Source organism: Haemorhous mexicanus, chromosome 6 (assembly GCF_027477595.1).
Source record: "Haemorhous mexicanus isolate bHaeMex1 chromosome 6, bHaeMex1.pri, whole genome shotgun sequence".
NCBI classification, from domain to species: domain Eukaryota; kingdom Metazoa; phylum Chordata; class Aves; order Passeriformes; family Fringillidae; genus Haemorhous; species Haemorhous mexicanus.
In genome coordinates this window covers 21045688-21058298 of record NC_082346.1, presented here as the reverse complement: position 1 = coordinate 21058298, position 12611 = coordinate 21045688, and the positions used below count along the sequence as shown (strand labels likewise).

General features: G+C 39.9%; 1 protein-coding gene across 2 annotated transcripts in view; it reads right to left on the bottom strand.

Moving 5' to 3' along the window:
• LRP5 (LDL receptor related protein 5) overlaps positions 1-12611 on the bottom strand; it is a 126706-nt gene that overhangs the window by 94003 nt on the left and 20092 nt on the right. Inside the window, exon 2 of one of the 2 annotated variants that reach the window (XM_059849193.1) lies at positions 1230-1626. In XM_059849193.1, coding sequence (XP_059705176.1) covers positions 1230-1626 — 397 coding nt within the window. The remainder of the gene's footprint in view (positions 1-1229; positions 1627-12611) is intronic. The other variant, XM_059849194.1, reaches the window with a different exon arrangement.

The following is a 12611-nucleotide window of genomic DNA, read 5'->3' as shown; positions in this document are numbered from 1 at the left end:
CTCCCATTCATCTGGAAAATCTTATGCAGGAAACACTGCAAAAACACCCACAGTTCTAGTCTGTGGCATGGAAGGTGCTGACCTGTGATCTTAAATTGCCCCCTGCTGCGTAGTTTCCATCCTCACTGCTTGCACACTTGAAGCGGGTAGTTTCTCAAGAAACTGCCCATCTCCCAGAGCAGGATAAACCACCAAATACTTTATTTTTATGGTTCATACTAGGCCCTTGCATTAACTCAGCATCACTCTGCAATGAGGACAGACTCAGTGAAAATATCACTTAATGCCAGTTTTTCCTACAGATGAGAAACCTACCTATGCAGACCCTAGAGGAAAATAAAGTGGTCTCTGAGAAAGTATTGTGAAAATGGCAGCAGATCAGTGGCAGACCAGCCCACTTGTGTGGATCCCTGCACACAACAGAAATGCACTTGAGTCCTCTTTCCTTATTTTTATGAGGGTCTATCTAGCACAGCACACCTTCAGTCATCACTGCAATAAATACCAGGCCCAAAGGACACAACACCAGCACTGCTTGTGCACAGGGAGAGCAAACAGCACATGTGAAACCCTGCGGAGGATTGAAGAGGGAGGGAGGAGCCGTGCACATACACAAGAATTTTTAAGAGCACTAGAAGTGACACATGCAGTCTGCACTCTTACTACTTCTTAACATGGTTGCTTCACAGCATTGAGAATCCACAGTTTCACCTGGATTCTTTCCCTTGCTGGCACAAACATTATTATTCAACATCATCACTTAAAAATATCCTGATTTTGTTTACCAGAGCACAGCAAGTGAGAATTTCTGTTTCAACGCATGCAGACTTATACATGTTGCTGTCTACATTAAAAAGACATCACATATAAAATCAAAGTTAACTTACTAAACAAGATAGCTGAGAAAATAATAATAATAATATGCTTGGAAAATTAATTACTTTTCCAAAGTGGAGTGGGATAAGCCAGGTAATTATATTGGTTGAATATTTGGCTTGGCACCTAAGAACCAGCTGTATTTTTCTTTTTGACTCAAGGTCTGGGCTGCCATTTCTTGCCACAAAACATTTAAGCTCAAACATATGTTCAGTTACAGATCTTGAGAAAAATACCTCGGGAAAATGTTAAGTGAAACAAAAGGCTGTGTGTTCCTTGTCTTTTCAGAAGTAAAAACTCAACATAAATCACCACAGTATCCATTTAAGCATTTAAGCCAAATTAATATTTACCCATGAGCCGGATCCAAAGCTATTGCCCTGGGCTGATCAAGGTCTTGCCAGAAGAGGACTTTTCTAGATGTTCCATTGAGATTAGCTACTTCTATCCTATTGGTCTCTGAATCCGTCCAATAAAGTTTTTTCCCAATCCAATCACATGCCAGGCCGTCCGGGGAAACCAGACCAGAAATGATGACATTCTGCACCACATTCCCAGTTTGGTTAATGTAAGTTTGCTTGATGGCTTCTTCACTCACATCTGTCCAGAAAACGATGCCTTGTGAATACTGGAAGTCGACGGCAGCAGCATCCTCCAAGCCGCTGACCACCACGGTGGACTCCAGCTTCGTGCCCCCAGCATCCACCAGGCGAACGTCCCGCCGGTTGGCAAACAGCAGGAAGGGAGATGCTGCAGAAGGAAAACAGGAAAACACGTTAGCATTGCAGGCACCTACAGATGTTCAAGAGCTGACTATGGATGTGGCACTGGAGGATTTCTTCTCCCAGGCCGGCAGGGCAGGGAGCACAGAAGTGTCACCCTATCTAAAAACCTCTTCCTTCTCTATGTCAGACAGGGGTGTAAAAGGGAGATGGAAGAGCAGGCCCAATTCTTTATCTAGGGGATGTGAGAAGCATCTTCCACATAGTTAGGAGTTCACATCAAGACCTGTCAACAATACCTTCAATTACACCATCTATCTGTTGTTCTAATAAGAGACAAATGAGAACAAATTAAGTGTTCATGGTTTAAAAGCTTGGTTCAACCAGTTCAGTTAGTAACAACACACAGAAAGCAAGCTCTGAGGCCTTTTAGCAGCAGGCTGACAGCCAACAGCACTAAACAAACACAACACCCTGAAATGCTCCTACCAAGTGCCCTCCAAATGGCAAAAACCATGACAGAGTTTCAGAACTCCTGTCCTTCTGTCCTGCACCACAGCAAGAGAAATTCAACACAGAGTTTGAAGGCAACGACATGGGTTGGTGGTGTTTGTGAAGACTGCTGTTAGCTGAAAGAGGCAGCGAGAGCAAAAGGTCATATGTTTCCCAGCTTCCCCAACCTCACCCCAATTATTCTAACTCAGGCAGTAGCTGCTGGAGCTCTACACCAGTCACCTGCTGCCTCCCAGCTTCACGGGCAACCACTGCATCCAACAGTCAGCACAGGTCCAATCACCTGCTACTCAAAGAAACAACACATAGAATAGAGCAGCATATATTACATCTCCTCTGGTTCAAGCCTGTCATATAAATACCTTCAGTTTTAAATTCAAGTTACTGTATGTAATATGTAAGAGTTACTTCTTGGTATTGTCTTTCAGATTCAATTTCTCCTGCACATTTTAAATGAGAAGACAGTTTATACAGTGTCTGAATTGCAGGTCTGCAATGCTGGCAGCTCTGCAGATGCTATTGCCAGTCTCGTGAATTCTGGCTCTGGCTACATTCTCACTGGAGAGTGTGTGCCTCTGCACATCCTTGACAACAGCTAACTTGTTTATGTGCAGGCCAAGGACCTCAGTCAGAATATACAACTCCAGATGAACTCAAAAACATGCATAAAAATTTAGAGTTTTAATTATTATTCTTCATGGTCTTTTTTTTTGTCCCCTAAGCCAGGAAAGAGATGGTTTTCTTTTGCTTTTTGAAGGAAGAGTATGCTGATGTAATTTACATCACCTGGTGGTTTAAGTGAGGGTCTTGGACAGCAAAAAGAACCAATTGTTATCATTAACATTTCACAAAAGATGTATTTTTTTTCTCTACAATATTTAACTCCAGAAAGTTTATACAGCTTGAGGAGAATTACTTGTTAAGAAATGATGTCTCAGTATCCCTCCTATTTAATTTTGCTGCCTTGCCAAGTCCTTATCTCAGTCATCTCTAAAAACACTAGGAATAGTATCAGGAAAATCCAACAGGTTAGGTATTGCAAACAGACAAAAACAGTCTAAAATACCAAGTGCTTGTTTTCTTCTCTGCAGCTCAGTGGTTCCCCATAGCCACGTCTGTTTTAAGTGGCACTGCATCAAACATCTGAACACTTGGGAAGTTTCATGTTAGAGGGCTCCAAGTCACAAATTCTTTGGGGCAGAGACCTTCTCAAGTTATGCACATTGCCTCACAAAACCAGCCCCACATCCAGTCAAATATCAAAGCTGTAGAAAGCCTATGCAGAATTTTTTTTTTTAATATTGTCCCAAAAACATGTTTAGAGGAATCTGAATAGATGGATTTTCATCTAGACATTTCCATGCTGAAGGCATTATTAATGCTACTACAAAGGAAAAACAAACCTGAAATATCAAGTCCAATCAACAGCAGAGGAACTCAACAGCTTCTTAACTAAAGATCAGACATGAAAAATGTCTAATCCAATCAGTATCAACATTATCCCAGCTCCCCATCCCTTTCAACAGATTTCTTCCCTGCTGATGTACACAGTGGGGCAGGATCAGGCAGATAAGGCATTAACTGCCATGTTCTCTGTCACTTCTGTCCTTCAGAGATGTCCTGATTGAAGTGCAGCCACATTGTGCTGGCCATGAGCACCCAGCAGGGAAATCACACTGCCCTGCTTGCAACTGTGTCAGAACTTCACTGCACTATACACTCCTGTAAACTGATTGATTATTGAAAATGACCAGGCTTGATCCCCTTTAAGGACAAGTAAGTAGTCCATTTCCTTTGGGAAAGACAAAAAGAGAAGGCAGAACTCTGATTCTGAAAACTATATTCACTTCTCTGCTCCTCTCCACTAGCCTATTTCATTAAATTTTATTAAATATATTATTAGTTAAAATTTTATTATATTTAATATTATTTAAATTACTTTTATTTTTCAAATTATTACAGAGCCCTTTTAGAGCAATACTGGTTGGGAAAATAAACAAACAAACAAACAAGCAAACAAACACCAAAAAGACAAAATCTCCAACTGGTTTTTACCAGTGATCTGCTTCTCTGCCATAACTCTTGCCTGAAATGCTGCTGAAGAAAGCCATTGTCTCTCATATAAATAAAAAAAATAAAGCAAAAGGCAGAAAAGTACTTAAAATGCTCTGCTTTCACTGTCTTGTATTTATCACTTCACGTTACAATGTGATGGGTCATGAGTAGGCAAAGTTAGTTCTAGTAACTCTGCAGCCTCTAGTAACTTTGCAGCTTGGAAATACAATTTCCAAGATGTCCCGAGAAAAGTTCACAGAACTTTTCAAATTTTCATCTTTCCCAGTTAATAAGCAGTAAATCTGAAAGAAGCAGCTACGACAACAAATGTGTTTCAAGAAAGAGAGACACATAGCATTTAGTTTCATAAAATTACTAAACTCAACAGTTTAGCAACTCAAAAGATATATTCATACTCTACAAAATGACAACCAACAGGGGTTTTAAGGTATGAGAATGAGAAACAAAGCTCAAAAAGCATCAAAACAAATGGCATTGACAAAACACTTGATTTGCTGTGCCATCAATAAACCATGCTAGAGGTTCATGGTCATCCCACCCATACATGATACAAGTTTAATTTGAATCCCACATGGAAGTAGAATCAAAACTTCATTTGAATATTATAAAGACCAATCTCCTTCTAAATCATGCTGTCTTCTCAGTCCTGAACTAGGCTTGATGGTCCACAGAACACTCTTAACCCTTGATGCATTTAATTCCTTACTGCACAACTCCTGACAAGGCAAAGCAAACTGGAAAAACGAGTTCACAGGACTTTCTGAGGAGAGGGATGGGGAGACCCAAAAAAGCAGCAATAACTGACTACCATTAACCTTCAAATGAGCTTACTTGCTTCACAGGAGGAAATATCCCTTCCTTGAGAAGGTACTCCACGTTTAGAAGGTTAAGTGACTCAAAGGAACACTGAATGTTAAGCTCTATTTTGATCAGCAAAACTCTTGACAATTGCAAATTGCTGGAAAAGGGAAATTGCTTGAAAAAGAATTTCTATTTTGAAAAAAATAGTAGAATAAACAGTGAAAGGATGAATGCTGGATGTGGAGGATAAACTGTTTATATCCAGTCTATTTCCACCCAATTGAAACGACATTTTAATGTAGTCACAAAAAAAAAAGTATTCTTTTCCAGTAACATTAGAACAGTTCATATTTTTCCATAATAGGCAATATTTAAAACGCCTGTACATAGCTGCAGTACACAGTCTTTGGACAGAACAAAACAACCCTGAAATATAACAATTTTTCAAATAAACTCTAAAGAGATAACAGCCTGAACTACACAAAGTTAGTTTCTTCTTGCAGCAATTCTACAATCTTACTTGGATCGTGCAGTACTCGATCAAAACCACTTCATTCTAAAAAGACATATTATTTCTGTGCAAAAACCCACCAATTTTTCTGTGGTTTTCTGCCAAGTGAAAAACACCCTTGACTTGACAATGTAGTGAGCTATCTACACAGAAGCCTATTGTACAACTGTGTGAAAACAGAGCTTCTCATCAGTCCATTAACTGCAGAAAAGGAAACACTCCTGATCAGGCAGGATAGGAATCAAGCAAGGGTTCAATTTCCAGCTTTGCCTTTCATCCTTTAAATGCTCATTCCTTGTCTGTGGCCATTTACTAAATTTTAACTGTTTCACCTGCAGGAAAGGTGTTTTGTGCAGACAATAACTTAAGACTGGAAGATTTGTACACTTTTGTATAATTTATTTGGTTGACCACCATAAACAGTATCAGTTTCTGAATTCAGTCATCAACTTCCATTGTTTTAGTTGTGCCCATTTAGAGCACTTGAATTTTACTAAGTGCTTCAGGGGTACCTGTTAGCCTCAGTAAACTGACATGGAACAAACAACTAAAGAATGCACTACATGGCCTTTACTATTAGTTTCAGTAATAGCTTTCTAAAAACCAGTTTGACAGGGCTCAACATACATATTAAGACTAAGATGATCATGAATGATAATCAACAGTGTATTTGTCATCAGTTGTTGGTTTTTTGCAAAGCTGCAACACCTCTAAGAGAAGTTGAGCAACAGGTTTTAAAAGTTATATTTATACTACTGCTTCATACTTGTTGACATGCCTACATTTTGTCTCCTTCCCCTAAAAGCCAAAATAGAAAGACATGAGAATACTGAGGCACATGCATGATTTCTACCCTTGAAAGCACCAGAAGCACAGAAAAAACACAAATCCTATGTATAGCACAGGAGGAAAGCCTAACTTACCAGTTCTTAAACTGGTTAACTAGGCTGAAGTTCATGGAAAGGTTTAACTGTGATTTTAAGAAAAGCAACTGAGGATCTTGGGAACCTGGCACACAATACAAAACAAGGGTCTCATTTTAATAAGCATACAAGCGAAAATAGCCATCCAAAATTACAGCATGTGCACCAACTTATATTTTAAATATTATTTCAAACCTTAACAGGACAATTGCAATGGAGACCTCTGTGGTTAAGCCATCTGTATGGCTGGGCAGAGAGAATAGCATAATTCTTGCAGCAGCCAATGTCCCAAACCACAAAAACATTTATTACCAAAGAGCAAAAAAACCCCACACACCCCTACCACAGGCATGCAAGATGGTAAAAAACAAACATGTCAAAACATTTGCACCCAAGGCTGCACCATGTTATGGAAACTCTTAGGCAGGATATGGAATTAGCATGCATCAGCTCTCTACACTCGAAAATAGCTGCTGTGCAGAAACAAGACTGTGTAAGTAGGGTCCTAAGCCATAAATTAATTGGAGAAAGTGATCCCTCTTGTCCATCTCTAACTTTCTGGAGCATATGGAGGCTTAGACCTTGGATGTCATAGAATCACAGAATGGTTTGGATTGGGAGAGACCTTAAAGATCAGCTGTTTTCAACTCCCCCAGTCATGGGCAGGGAGACCTTTGAATAGGTCACTCAAAGCCTCATCTAGCCTGGCCTTGAACACTGACAGGGATGGGTCACCCACAGCTTCTCTGGGTAACCTGTTGCAGGTCTCACCACCTTCATAGTAAAGAAATTTCTGCTCAATATTCAATCTAAGCCCACTCTCTTTCAGTGTGAAGCCATTCCTCTCTGTCCTGTCACTACATATTCTCATAAAAAGTCTTCATCTTGCTTGTAGGCCCCTTCAGGTACAGCTAGGTCAACTCAATACCTTCTTTTCTCCATGTTGAACAACCCCAATTTTCCCTGCCTTTCCTTGTAGGAGTGGTCCTCCATCCCTCTAATCACCTTGGTGTCCTCCTCTGGACACTCCAGCAAGTCAATGTCCTTCCTGTGCTGGGACATCAATGTCAAAAGATAAGACTGAATGTTGATCTTCCTGTACTAACTGCACGTACTCAATCCAAGTTTCAGCTTGCCAGGTGGAGTCCTCTGAAGAACACAGGGCTATGGCCATGATCCTCAAAACACACTAGTGAAAATAAAGTGAATTCCCAGTGTAATAACTAAATTACAGAATATTCTTGCTCCAACACAGAGGTAGGTAGTAGCAGTTTTAGGGCACAAGATGTAAAAAAAAAAAAAAAAATCAGGACTCCTTGGTTTCACTCCCGCACATTTCTTCCCCTTTAGCAATGAATTTGAACAGGAATCTCAGCCCAACAATTTGTAAAACTCATTCCTCCTGCTACAAACATACCCTTCCTTCTGCTATTAATTATCTCAAAGGGCTGCAGTGAAGCCACTCATGCTCAAGTAAGGCACTTGAAGATATTCCAACAAAAGGCTCAGTGATGCACTCAGCTTTTCATTCCTGAATGGCTAAGACTTCTCTCTGTGAGCTGATCCTCTCAGTGATGGCTGGTTTATAGCACTACTTGAAGATGAAAGTACAGTCCTTCTCCAAATTACATCCCATTCCTCTAACCCTTCCTGTTCAATCCATTTGATAGGAATTTGTGTTCTGGTTATCAAATAAGGAGGATTCATTTCCATTTTATCTGATTTTACTCAGGACCAAGGTCTGAAATTCAGGATGAGACCACTAAGAATATCATACATTTACACAGGTTGTGTAGAGCAGACAATTTTTGTAAACTTTCCTCTTTACCAGCCTATATTTTAAATTATTCACATGGTCACACCAGGCACACAATGGTGTGCAGTAATCCAGTCCACAGTAATATCCCATATTATAAAATGTATTTAGTAAAAGTTTTTTTAATGCTAAGTATTATCTTGAGTATCACTGCAGAATACCACAAAATAGGATCTCAGTGCTCAGATCTGTTTGCTGACAGGCTAAGGTAGAAGCAGGGCTGTTCATCCACTAATGTACCTATGAGAAGTGACATGGCTTCAGCCACAAACATATTTGGAAGTGGGTTATGCAAATAAATTACACAAGTTAAAAGGACATCTGGTTTAGCAGCACCAAGCTGGAAAGGGTCCACAGAAAGTATATAGAAAAGGTTTAAGTGGGTTTAGAAAACATATGAAGCTTGTTCTCATCAAGAAGAGGAGCTGGGAAGGCTGTGAGATAAAAATATAGTAAAACAGACCAATCAGCAAACACTTTTACAAGAGGCTGAAGTTCCATTTTTCTGAGCCAGTGGGGAAAGGACACACTGAAGAAACTAGATCAGGTTAAGCTTTTGTGGCTTTCATTGATGGGGAAGAGAATACAGACACAATGCAGAGAGGAACATGCTCTGAAGATACTGGAGCACACTACAGAAGCCACAAAACTGCTTGCAAAAGGTGAATTTTAATAGCAGTTGGATAGCCATTCCTCAGGTATGGTTTTTGTACAGTTAATTCCTGCCTCAGGAAAGCAGTTTCTTTTATGGGTCTTGAAATCAAAAACTAATTTTAAAAAAAAATTAAAAATAGCTCAGTGGACTGCACTCCCCACACTGCTTCACTGAAAATCTTGGTTAAGGGGGTCTGGGATTGATTGTATTTATGCCAGGTTTTACACAAAATAGTTTTGAACTTCCCTGTAACTCACATCACTGTTTCTGTTGCCATCTCAAAACAGATCAATTTAGTAGCTTTATCAAATAGTAATGTTAAAATATTTTTAAATAAACTTTGAACTACTTTTGATTTATTTTTTAAACAAACAAGCTGCAAGTCTTTAAAGATCTGGTTATATTTTTCACATTTCATAGGGTTCCCACACACACAGTAATGACAGGGTTTTAGGAGGATGAGAGTTACTTCAGACCACTGGTTTTGTTTGGCAGCCTAATTTTTAAATAATAATGTTAGCAGTAACAACAAAATATAGCACTGATTATATACCATTTCATCTCCACTGGCTGAAATCAGTTCATTTCCCTTGGTCATGAGATGCCAAGGTATGTCCCTGAAGGGCGTGCTCTGAAGAAGTCCAGCAAAGGTGCTCTTCGCAAATTATGAAATTTAGGATTTGTTCTACTTAGCTGGGTGGCAATTAAATATTTTTAAAATATCCAACAACACGCTCTGAACTTATTCATTACTCTTCTGTCCTGTTTCTAGTTATATTACCTACTTCAAGTAAAAAACAAATTCACATGTCAAAAAAGCCAAATTAGTGGATTCAGTGTGCACACTTCAGTGCACTTGCATCTCAGCAGACCCTGCAAGCAAGCTACATGTGTTCAAGACCACTTTTATGTGGACACGTTATTTTAAAGAAAGGTTTCTCAAACTCTCTCCCTTTTCCCAAGACCACCCATAAAGCACACCACACAAATGCCTCTCCTGGTGCACCAGGAAAATGGCTCTCTCAGACTGCCCTTAGTACTGCTGTAGCAAATACTGAAATTGGTTACATAGGACAGCATATTTCATCTTCTAACACAGCTTTAGCAGCTGGAAAGGACGAGAGCCAAGCCCATGTGAGCTGACAACACTACAAGGACCACCAAGCAGCATACAGAACATATTTAAAGATCCACTGAAAAACTAAACAAAACCCAAAATATCAGCTGAGATTTGGGGACACATCAACTTACAATGAGATACTCATCAGATAAGACTTGCAAGCACTTTAAACATTTAGAGAAGAACACAATTCACTAGATGGTAAAGCAATTTTTATTTGGTCTGTATTGTTAGAGGAAATTTCTAAACACGATTACAAAATTGGCTCTTGGCAACCTCTCTCTGTGCAATGCACAACTGGTATTCAGCCAAACAGTTTTGAGGATTGCAGCCTCATGCAATCCTGACTAGCTAATGTTAAGCAGATAAAATCTCTGCAGTCTGAACCCCCACATCTTCCTGACCTCAGGAAAGTTCTCACCTGAGCTTTTTACAGAGGTTAAAATATACATGAGATTTTCCCAAAATCTCACTGATCACAACCACTTGTTTGTTCTTCTGAGGCTTCTGCTGCAATTTGCTATTCAAGAACCACAATACACATGACAGCTTAAATACAAATATACCATCTTCTGGGGATTAGGGAATTGGCTTCAGACAGACACCACCAACGAGCCCTGGAAACTAGTACTTTGAAAACAGCTGCTAAACTGAGCATTCTTCAATCTTACAAATCAGCTTTTGAGTTTGGTGCTGGTTGGAGATTAGAACCTGCACTGAACTCCAAGGGAGCTTAAACTGACCATTTCCATCAAACATCAGTGATGATGGTTAAAGCTCCCAAGGTACGCTGAAAATCCCACTCTAAATGAAGACAGTAAACCCCACAAGAAAGGTGAAAACTTCCCTTCTCTAAGGACAAGTAGGCAGCAGCACTTCACAGGTCTGCATTGGGATGTTTGAGTCCAGCACGGTGCCAAAATGGAGGAAGTGGAAAGCAGAGACCCACCGCACACACGTGGGTGATCCACTGGCACCACAGCCAGCCTCCAGCCCTCCTCGGTGTTAAATTAAGAACAGTGTGACACAAGGAAGGCTGTCACAGTTCCCACACGCCACCTGCTATTTCAAGATGTACCAAGCAACGTCTGCAGAGCCTTCACAGACTACTGCTCTGGATGTTCACCTCTTCCAGATGTACAAAGCTATGCTCTATGTGCAGAATATACAGCATCTTTCACTCTTGCTGCCCCAAGAGTGGAAGATGCTGTAAGCATTTCAAGTTAATTACCCTGGGCCAAGAAAGCTAATGGTATGGGTAACCTTTAATGACAAATTACTTGCACTGAAGGAAGAGGAGTATTGCTTTATACTGTTTCTCATGCAAAAGACCATAGTGCCCCTACCTCTGCCAGAAGCTCAGTTCAGAAGTCTCTGACAACCATATTCTGAGGCAAATCACTCAGCAAGTCACTGAGAAGCTATCATGGTAGAAAGAGAGATTCTTATCACAGGCACATTCACTTCAACAGCAGGTTCATTGTTTTGTCAGTGAAGTTTCCCATTTTGATTAAGGATTCTTTAAAGTACAAATCTGCATGTTGCCTAGTACCATTAGCTTCACCCACAATAGCTCCAATTCCATAACAATGTTCACCATGTTCCACACAGGACTCACGACAGTTTTCTTTGTCAAAATTAATATGGCACTCTGCTTGTACCCACAAAAGTGAGGTACAGCCTGTCCATTGAGATTTCTGGTATTTTCTGATTTTAGAATAAGCAGAAGTGGCACTGAAGTAGTCTCTTACACGATACTGCTGTTGGGCTTTGCCAAAATGGGTAAGTGCCGAAGGCAGTGCTTAAAAATAGGGTTGGGGGATGTGACAGGAAAAAAATATACTCGGATGTTTCACATTCTGTGATGCAGAGTACATGGCAACAATTTTCCTGTTGTTATTCTAAATGCAATAGGCGTGGATTTCCCCCCACCCCCATGATACGCTCCACAATTTTAAAACTGCAGAGGAAACTGAAGATTTGTCCTACTTCTGCATAAACTGGTTTAGAAGAATGCGGACAAGAGGGTGACTTCCTTGAACATCTAAACATTGACTTCTTCTGGGAACAACAGTTCAGGTCAATCCATGAATGGAAAAAAACCCTGCAGTGTCCCCTTTTTAGATTCTGGATGTCAAAGGGAACAAGGTTCTTTTCTGTTGTTTTTTCTTTTTCAGTTTTCCTCCTTGGTTTGGCAGACAGCTGTCTGGCCAATAATAGTAGATTACACAGTGATGAGGCTTCCAAACTTTTAATGGATAAAATAGTGGTTCTATGTAATTTGGAAATTTTGGCTTGCAAATTTTATCCAGGACTTAAACAAATACAAGCTTGACAAAGGTATGCTTGTTTCTGATCTGAATTGTTTCCAATTTTTAGTTCCAGTTCCAGATATTATGTTAACTCCAAAAAACACAAATCTTTAGAAAACTGAAAAAAGATATTTTATTTCTATTTCCACCAAAGGTACAATATGTACTGTATTTGCAAATTGCAGAAAAAGAGACTCAGAAATAGCATGTGCTGGATTCAGCTGCTGACAAATGTTACTCATTGGAACAAAAATGCAGTCAAGTCTCAAATGTAGGTTCCACAATT